This window comes from Theropithecus gelada, chromosome 4, assembly GCF_003255815.1.
Source record: "Theropithecus gelada isolate Dixy chromosome 4, Tgel_1.0, whole genome shotgun sequence".
Taxonomy (NCBI): domain Eukaryota; kingdom Metazoa; phylum Chordata; class Mammalia; order Primates; family Cercopithecidae; genus Theropithecus; species Theropithecus gelada.
Genome location: NC_037671.1, coordinates 11,013,453 through 11,023,615, shown reverse-complemented (window position 1 = coordinate 11,023,615; position 10,163 = coordinate 11,013,453). Strand labels below are relative to the sequence as shown.

Below are 10,163 nucleotides of genomic sequence, written 5' to 3'. Positions count from 1 at the left end.
GTGCTGGGATTACAGGCTTGAGCCACCGCGCCCGGCAGGAGTTGCTTTTTACAGGTGAATACAGAAAGTGGTTTCTTGAGGTGGACTTTATTCCTAGTGATGATGCTGTGAACACTAGAGATGAGAACAAATGATTTATTCTATTACATAGGCTTAGTTGACAAAGCAGCTGCAGGGTTTGAGAGAACTAACTTCAATTTTGAAAGAAGTTCTACTTTGGTTGAAATGCCATCAAATAGCATTACATGCAACAGAGAAATGTTTTTTGAAAGGAGAGTCAATTAATGTGGTAAACTTTATTGTTGTCTTAAGAGATTGACACAGCCACCCCAACCTCCAGCAACCACCACCCTGATCAATGAGGAGCCATTGACATGGAGGCAAAACCCTCCACCAGCAAGAAGATTGAATTCCTAAAGGCCCAGGTGATCATTAATGCTGTTTTTAGCAACAAAATATTTTTTAGTTAAGGTGTATACATTGTGGTTTAGACATGATACTGTGGCACCCTGAATACACTCCAGTATAGTATATACGTAACTTTTCTATGGACTAGGGAGCTGAAAAAGTTGTGCAACTCACTTTGTTGTCATACTCACTTTATTGTGGTGCTCTAGAAAGGAACCCACAGTCTTTCACATCTTCCTGTATAACAGATCAAGACAGTTTTTACATGATGTATTTCACAATTCGTTGCCCTCAGAGTATTTTTAGTTTTATGACATGATCTTTAAATTAAAAACTGTAAATTTGTATTCGTGTATGTTCGGAGACTACAGGGTTCACATTAATTGCGGGAGTTGTTATGTGTCTTACAGGGGCAGGCCAAGTCTGTGTACTTTTCGCGCTAACCACTGGGGCTGCTATAAGCATGCCACATTATGGTTCACTGCTGCAAATTTCGCCTAGCCCCAACACTTCTGTCTTCTCCTCCCAGTCAGCAGGAGGATTGAAGCAGGACAGATAGAGGCAACAGGAAATAGGCCACCAAGCATTCTCATCCCAAGTATTTCACTCTTTTCCTTCATTTTAGGTCAGCACTGAGGAAAGGGCGGGAGGACAGAGAGGGAGACCACCTCTTTGTCAAGCGACCCCTCTTCCCACTTCTTCCTGTGTCTTAAATTCCTCTGAATCCCTCAGTCCACTAGGCAATTCTTTATTGTGCAAAACACTGATGGAACAGGTATTACTTGGTACCAGCAAGTCCCAGGACTTCTCGCAACTAACTTAGATCTTGGAGGATGAAGGGATGGTCGAAAGATGAAGACCTGGCTTCTGCAGCCAAGGGTTAGATCATCTTCTCAGCATCCAGATCAAAACAATTCATTTCCTTATAGAATTTCTACTGTGCTTCTTGGGTCATTTCTGTCGGGCACTTGCCTGAAATGCCCTTGTCTTCTCACCTGATGACCTCTTCAGTATTCTACTTTGTCAATGTCCTCATGGAAGGCAAGTCTGTCTCGCCCTTAGCCCCTGATTCTGGCACTGGCATCATTGTACTGTTTTTGATTATCTGTTTCTTCTGCCAGGCTTAGTAATTTCTTGAGAGCAGAGACTATATTTTCCCTTGCTTATCCAGCCCTCAGAACAATCACTGGCACACCACAGTCGGTGCTCAGTCTGTTAAAAGAATGTTCTGTTCTTTTAAGTTCCTTTTGAGCTGACTGAGAAAAGTATAAGTGTAAATTACATGTATATGTTACCGGTACAGCTGTATATTGCAGAAAGACCCAATAACATCAAGGTGGGTTGTTTTTCTCTCATGTAAAAGAAGTTAGGAAATAGTCCACCTTTGGTGTGAGCATCCAGCTCCAGTCTCTGCTGCTCCATGCTGAACGAGTGGTTTCCATTCTAAAGTTCAATGTATGGTCCAATATTAATGTCAGAGCTCCAGACATCAAATCTGATTAAGACCCAAAGAAAGAGCAAGACGGGGACAGCAAAAGGCTTCTCTCCCAGCCTTCTCAATTCCCCTGGACGGCCTTTCCTGGAAGCCCTATTCAGCTGTATTGATTTACAATTTTGGCCACTCCAGCTGGGAGGAGGCCAGATGTGTAGTCGGAGGGCACCCAGAATAAAGCTCTGCTCTGTCAATGAGAAAAGAAGGAAAAGGGATACTACATGGGCAACCAGCTACCTCTGTCACAGTGAGTAACGCTTAAGTGGGAAAATGCCTTCTGAGTGCCAAATGATCAATTGTGTAAGATCTTTTATTAATAAATTGCTGACATCACATGGATCATCAGTTTGCAAAGAATTGGGATATAATACAATTTCCACTGACCACATTGCACTGACAGTTTAATTTTCATGATTCAGAGCTAATTTTAGGATTCTGTAGTATGCAGAGTTATGAAGATCTGTTAATGCTTTTTAAAATATCTGTTAAAACTTTTAATAACGACAATAATAGCTAACATTTATTGAGCATTCAGTGAATATCAGGCACTATTTTAAGTGCTTTAAGTGAATTCACTCCTTTTTTGTCCCCTTTTGCCGATAAGGAAGCTGAGGCACACAGAGGTGGGGAACTAACCCAACATCATCCAACCAATAGTCAAGGGACTGAGATTCAGACACAAATGTCTGCTCAAACTTCACCGTAAACTGCTTTACAGGGGGTGCCATAAAATGCCGCTTAATTAACTTGTGGAATCAGTTTCTGCCAACCTAGAAAAAGCTGCCCTAAGTATTAGATAAAATAAACGGGTGCATAATTTTAAGAATAAATGAAATGGTTGCACCACTCTGGGAATATATGGAAAACCTCTAACTTGTACACGTTAAATGGTGAATGTTGTCATATGTGAATTACAGCATGAAAGAATTTGGGGGTGGGGAAGCAGTGGAGTCGAGCACACCAGCCTCACCATGTGTTAACTATGAGACCTCACTCGAGTTACTGCACATGGAATTTCTCATATGAAATGGGGGTAAAGATAACTGATCTCGTTTAATTTGCAGTGAGAATGTATAAAAATTACCCAGCACTGTGCCTAATATGTAGAAAGTTATGAGTAAAGGACAAACTGCTATGGAAGATTGTAAAATCATAAAGCCAAATCATTAAGACTTTTCCCACCTGCCAATCATCCCTGAAGTACCAACCTGCTCAACATGTGAGCCTATCTGAGATAAAAATGGTGGCAGAGCATCTTGAGATTTTGATAAAACACGAATTTACATTACTTACCAGTTTAAAAAGTCTCTCATGCCTGTAATCCCAGCACTTTGGGAGGACGACGCAGGCAAATCACGAGATCAGGTGTTCAAGACCAGCCTGGCCAACATGGTGAAACCCCATCTCTACTAAAAATACAAAAAATTAGCTGGGTGTAGTGGCAGGCACCTGTAATCCCAGCTACTTGGGAGGCTGAGGCAGGAGAATTACTTGAACGCGGGAGGCGGAAGTTGCAGTGAGCCAAGATTGTGCCACTGCACTCCAGCCCTGGTGAAAGAGTGAGACTCCGTCTCAAAAAATAAAAAAATAAAAAAGTCTGATTCTTACATTTTTCAAGCTGTTGAAAAAAAGGACGATGCTGTCTTTCTTATTTTGTTTCTAATAGCTCAGTGAGCCAGGTGTGGTGGCTCACACCTGTAATCCCAGTGCTTTGGGAGGCTGAAGCAAGAGGATCACTTGAGCCCAGGATTTGAGATTACAGTGAACTATGATTGTGCCACTGGATCCCAGCCTGGGCAACAGAGTGAGACCCTGTCTCTTAAAAACAAAGATTGATGAGACCTGTCTAAGATACAGTACAGTTATCTTTGTGAATGATTTTCCTTCAGAAAAGTGAAAGCCCCTTTCCAAGGATTTTCTTTCTGTAATTCCAAGAAGCCTACAGCACTGACCAATGATAACCCAAATATTATTTAGGCCATACTGTGTAACAGACACTCTGCTAGGCCCTGCAGATAACACAGTCACATCCCTGCTCTCATAAAGTTTACAATCCAATGGTCTGTGAACATATTCCTGAAACAGGGTGTATAGAGCACTCTTTGGGAGGCTGCCAGCCACTCAGCATTGTTTGAAAGTAAATAATTAGATATCATTTACTGAGTATTTAATATGTTCTGAGCTCTGTATGGGAATTTTACAACAGTAATATGATCTCGTGTTAATTTAGGAGCTAGAGAGGAGGCAGAGACTAACCCACATGCTAACCACCACCTTGGTTAGACCATGGCTGAAATGGGAACTGTATGATTTCAGGGTTGGAAGACCATCTGTTGCCATGTTCACTGGATTTGATTCAACTGCCCTGATTAGATATATGTCCCTATTCCATGTGTAACTTTCAAGAACAGACCAAAAGTTCCAAGTAGGGAAGAATCACTCTTCAGCCAAACATCCGTGAACTTTTTCATTAATTAGAATAAAAACGAGTTTTAAAACAAATAGAAATTCTAGAATGGGAACAATGTCAAACGACCACAGCCACGGTTATACCCAAGTATCCAAGAGATCTTGAAGTGTTTTGTGTAGTTTTGTGGTTGCGAGTCTCTTCCCAAGCGACGCCTATCACAATATGGTAGAAAAGGTGACATAGCTCCAAGAATGACATAATCATTCATCCATGACCTGACTTCCCAGTTAAACACCCCATCTCCCACCCCCAGTTCAGCAATAAGATTATTCACTAAGGTTTTTAGCAGATATATAGGAATTCTCATGTTTACTCCCAGTTACACGTTGATCTTCCATTGACCCCACCCAATTATACCTGAACCCACGGTTAACCACAGTCAGTAATAAGCACATTAGATCTCCCACAGGGATGAAGAAGGCAGGAAAGGAGGAGTGGAATGGATGTGAACCATCACCCACTGCCAGTGCGTCATACCGTCAGTGCCCCCTTAAAAATGTAATTCATGGCCAGACGCGGTGGTTCACGCCTGTAATCCCAGCACTTTAGGAGGCCGAAGTGGGCGGATCACCTGAGGTCGGGAGTTCGCAACCAGCCTGATCAACATGAAGAAAGCTTGTTTCTACTAAAAATACAAAATTAGCCGGATGTGGTGGTGCATGTGTGTAATCCCAGCTATTCGGGAGGCTGAGGCAGGAGAATCGCTTGAACCAGGGAGGCAGAGGTTGCAGTGAGCCGAGATCAGATCGTGCCATTACACTCCTGCCTGGGCAACAAGAGCAAAACTCCGTCTCAAAAAAAAAAAAAGTCACCCCCACTTTGGGAGGCCGAGGCGGGTGGATCACGAGGTCAGGAGATCGAGACTATCCTGGCTAACATGGTGAAACCCCGTCTCTACTAAAAATACAAAAAACTAGCCGGGCGTGGTGGTGGGCGCCTGTAGTCTCAGCTACTTGGGAGGCTGAGGCGGGAGAATGGCGTGAACCTGGGAGGCGGAGCTTGCAGTGAGGAGATCACGCCACTGCACTCCAGCCTGGGAGACACAGCGAAACTCCGTCTCAAAAAAAAAAAAAAAAAAAAAAAAAAAAATCCTTTTATATATACCTTAAGAAATAAGCAAGTGAAACAAGCCATGAAGAATATAGGAAAAAAGTGTATCTTTACTACTTTGAAATAATAGTTTGGNCAACCCAAAGCTGAGAGGGGGGACCTCGAAGTTGAGAACCCCACCCCTCCACCGCGGGGAAGGAAAACAACAAAACCCCCAAAAAAAAAAAAAAAAAAAAAAAAAAGTCATTCATGAGAGACTCGCTAAAAGTCCGTCCAGAATAGCAAGTCTGCCCAGAATAGCTTCAAGATATGTTGATAAAAATTTAAGCAGATATATTGTTAGGATGGAATAGAACTCCATTATAATCAGGTACATGTACATCACACCCAAAGATAAAATACACTATTTGACAAGTGGTCAAATTAGAATTATTGTGAACTATAGCTTTTTCATTTACATTTTTTTCTAACGTTTGACTTAATTCCTTTTAAAAAAAAGTCAGATGTTACATGAACTTAAATATTAATCTAGCTTTGGCAGGGAGGTGGTAGTTTAATGGATTAGAGCATTTAGCTTTTTCCCCCAGAGAGCAATATTTCTTCTTTCTCTCTATAATTAGATAATCTGCTACTACCCATTACCAGGGCACTAAATTTCAAATTCTCCATACACCTGAGCAGGCTGCTATATATCTGGCCATCTTAATTTTAGTCTTGATTTATTGAAGCTGAATTACATCCGTAACTCTTCCTGGAGCACTGGGTGAATTTTATTGCAAAAGCAATGGGGAGAAAGTTACCGTCATATATCTCTCTTGCTGGGCAGAGCTTTTAGATACACAAGGGGCTCCACATCCCACTGTCTGTGGCTTGTATGCTGGATTTATAACACTGTGAAGCCCAGCTCTAGGGTTACATACAGGCATATCAGAGATGAGATGGAGAATTTGATTTTGCAATAATGATTACTTGTTGCTGGCGCCCACATTCCTGCAGGCTTTGCCTTTATTCCCAATACTGCTAGCAAATAAAACTAATTCCAACTGCTACCTAATCTAGCAAAACTCATCTTTCACTTAAGGAAGGGAGGCCAAAAGAAGGTAGGCAGGAAGGCAGGAGAATTTGAGATGCTGGCCATTTTTGCTGTTATCTCAAGGATTTCTGCTTCCATTATCATGATTCCTTTAGGAATGTTTTAATGTTTTAAACTTTTGTTTCTTTGGGGGTAATGAAAGCATTGCATCTTTTTCAGCCCAGTGAGTTAATTTAATGGCTCATTCGTACTGTCTCTTCCACTTCAAAGAGGCCAGGTCTCTAGGGCTAGCCAATAGTATTATGTCTCCTGCAGATTTGGCTTGCCATTCCTGCTGGGTGTCATCTGTCCTCGGAGTCTTGCAGTGGATAATTTTTGTTCTCCCCAATATCATCAGCTTGAGAAATTTGTGCCTGGCAGGCCTGTCTATCCAAGTTAAGCTTGAAATACAGTAGCCATATGACCAATTTGACAAGGCATACGTAGCTCTAAACAATAAGGCCGCAGGCTTGCTTTGAGCAAGATGAGAAACTTCCAGCCACCTGATTACAAATTCCAAAGCTGCTTTGGTGCAGTCTATGAACTAGTCTGTTCATGTAATGTAAGTTCTCCTTTTCCCCATCCCCATTTTTCCTGACCTTCTGCAACACACATACCTTGTCTTAAAAACCCTTAGAAGTTTTCAACTCTCAGACTGACCTCATGAGGTTTCCAGTTCCTGACCGCTTTCACCATTTGACTTGAGCACTGTCACTTGGATACAAGAACTCTATCATTGACTCTCATTATCAGATGCTGAGGGAACAGGAAATAGACACTGCAATAAAGCACTGGTTCTCAGACCTTAGCATGCATGGGAATCACCTGGGGCTTCTCAAAGCACAGATTTCTGGGATCCAATTTGAGTTTCTGATTCAGGAGGATTCTAATACTGCTGCTGTGATGACCATACCATGCAAACCACTGCACTACACCTGTCCAAAGCTTAGGTGACAGGCATACACAGAGTTAGCTGCATGTACACAACAACTCATGCTTTTGTCTTTTTGCACAGCTGAGTCCAGTTTAATGAAGGTGTGCCCAGGGTGGTGGAGGGAATGCATTCTGTGTTCCAGTGCGTTGGCTCTGTCACCGGAGCAGTTACTTTCTAGTAGCTCTTGCAGTAAGCCCTGCATGTTCTCCGAATGGTGGAGCTACACCAGAAGTTCTCTGGGGGAACTACTAGCAGCAGTTGGTACAGGAAGATTCAGTACTGGATTATAAAGTTGCTTCAGCCTAAAAGACCGCTAATGCTAATACAAAGCATGTTACCTCACAGTAAACTGGCTTTCCTGCCCAGTGTGCCCTAAGCATTTCCAAAACTTTTTTTTTTTTTTTTTTTTGAGACAGAGTCTTGCTCTGTTGCCCAGGCTGCGCTGCAGTGGTGCAATCTTAGCTCACTGCAACCTCTGCCTCCGAGGTTTGAGCGATTCTCCTGCCTCAGCCTCCCGAAGAGCTGGGATTACAGGTGTTTGCCACCACACACGGTGCTAATACTAAAGTTTTTTTGCATTTTTAGTAGAGAGGGGTTTCACCATGTTGGTCAGGCTGGTCTTGAACTCCTGACCTCAGGTGATCCACCCGCCTCAGCCTCCCAAACTGCTGGGATTACAGGTGTGAGCCACCGCACCCGGCCGCATTTCCAAAACTTTATGAGATTGCTACACAGTAATATTTAGTACCTCACCCAAAAAGACCACCTGCTCTTTTTTGTTGTTGTTGTTGTTGTTGTTTTGAGACAGAGTTTTGCTCCTGTTGCCCAGGCTGGAGATTAATGGTGCAATCTCATCTCACCGCAACCTCCACCTCCCGGGTTCAAACGATTCTCCTACCTCAGCCTCCCGAGTAGTTGGGATTACAGGCATGTGCCACCATGCCCAACTAATTTTGTATTTTTAGTAGAGACAGGGTTTCTCCATGTTGGTCAGACTGGTCTTGAACTCCCTACTTCAGGTGATCCGCCTGCCTCAGCCTCCCAAAGTGCTGGGATTACAGGCATGAGCCACTGCGAACAGCAAGACCACCTACTCTTTTCTCCTCCTTTGCCTTAATCAGTTTTTGCATTATTTTTTATTTTTTAACCCATTTCTAAATTAGGTTAGACAAATGAAGATAAGAAATAATGTCAATAGAAGATGTTGCAGAGGAAATCTCGTGGCGTGGATTTGATAGAACACAAAACAAACTTAGGAGTCCCTCCATCTCCCACCCTGTGCCGATTATGGTTCCCCTTGATGGGCTTATACTAAGGAATAAATTATAATTTTATTCATTGTATACATGTAATTACTCATTTATTTTTAAATTTTCACAAGATTCAATATGGGATTACAGCAAATAATTATCCCCAAAGTCAGAACTTTACTTCTACTAAATTGACAATATTTCCATGATTTAGATGTCTTGACTCTCAAAAAGCACAGTAATTGGAAAAATCCCTTTATAATCCCATGGTTATATTTGTATATGATATCGATTCTCCAATCTTGTAGAGAGGCTATGATGTGAGTACAGCTATTCTTAAAAATGTAAAGGTACTTAATGTATGATTTCATTTCTATAATATTTTTGAGGTGAAAAAATTTTTAGAAATAGAGGACAGATGATAGGTTACCAGAAGTCAGGGTGGGGACAGGGAGAAAGGTAACTGTGGTTATAAACAGGAACCTTAACGGGATCCTTATGGCACTGGAACTGGTCAGTATGTTGACTGTAATAATAGATGCATCAACCTACACATAATAAAATTGCATAAACTTAAACATATACACGCACAATGAATGCAAGGAAAATTGGTGAAATCTGAATCACATTGGTGGATTGTATCAATGTCAATATCCTGGTTGTAATATTAGCATTTGCAAAATGTTACCACTGGGGGAAACTAGGCAAAGTGTAAAAGGAAACTCTATTATTTCTTACAACTGCATGACAATCTACAAATATCTCAATACAAATTTCATTAAAAAATCCAAGAAAAGTCTCGTCAATCCAGAGACAATAAGAGATAATACAAGACCTTCAGGGAGAGGATAAGAGTCCCAAAACTCTTGAGATTTCATGGTTTAAAGCCCAAGGACACACTCATAGCAGCTGAATGTGCCAGGTGAAATGGCACTGCCAGTGTTGCTTCTCAGTCTCCTAGCTGTCTGAGCTGCTGTGTAAAGATTTCTGTAAAAGCAGAGAGAGAACAGAGGCATATGCTGGACCTCACCATCGCAGAGAACAATACAACTCAATAGTGTATAATCAAATGGCTAGAACACATATTCACAGGCTACAAGCAACAGACTTGCAGAAAAGTAATTGTGTACTTATTCAGTGTTGGCGCCCCTGTAGGCTCCATGAGGAAGGGAAAAGGCTGCATCAGTCTTGTTCACCACTATATCTTAGTTCCTAGCACTGTGCTGGGCACATAGCAGCTGCTTAATAAAGTATTTGTTCAATGTTTTGAATGATAAAATGAAAAGCCCATGTGGCCTGTTAAAGTTAATATGGCTTCTCTCTTCCTTCTCTCCAAATCTCCCTTCCCCATTCTCTCTTCACCCACCACCTATACTTAAACACATACACAGAGTCAGTTGTTTCTGCCACATACAAGTCAGGCAGTCATTTAACCTCTCTGTGCCTCAGCCTCCTCATCTGTAAAATGAGGACAATAATAATAACGA

The 10,163-nt window shown here is 41.9% G+C and overlaps 1 protein-coding gene across 1 annotated transcript in view; it reads left to right on the top strand.

Moving 5' to 3' along the window:
* Positions 1–5,194: 5,194 nt before the first annotated feature.
* The window catches only part of BLOC1S5 (biogenesis of lysosomal organelles complex 1 subunit 5), a 60,885-nt gene continuing 55,916 nt past the window's right edge, over positions 5,195–10,163 (top strand). Inside the window, exon 1 of the mRNA XM_025383883.1 lies at positions 5,195–5,250. Within this exon, the coding sequence (XP_025239668.1) occupies positions 5,248–5,250 (3 nt within the window). The 5' untranslated portion in view covers positions 5,195–5,247. The remainder of the gene's footprint in view (positions 5,251–10,163) is intronic.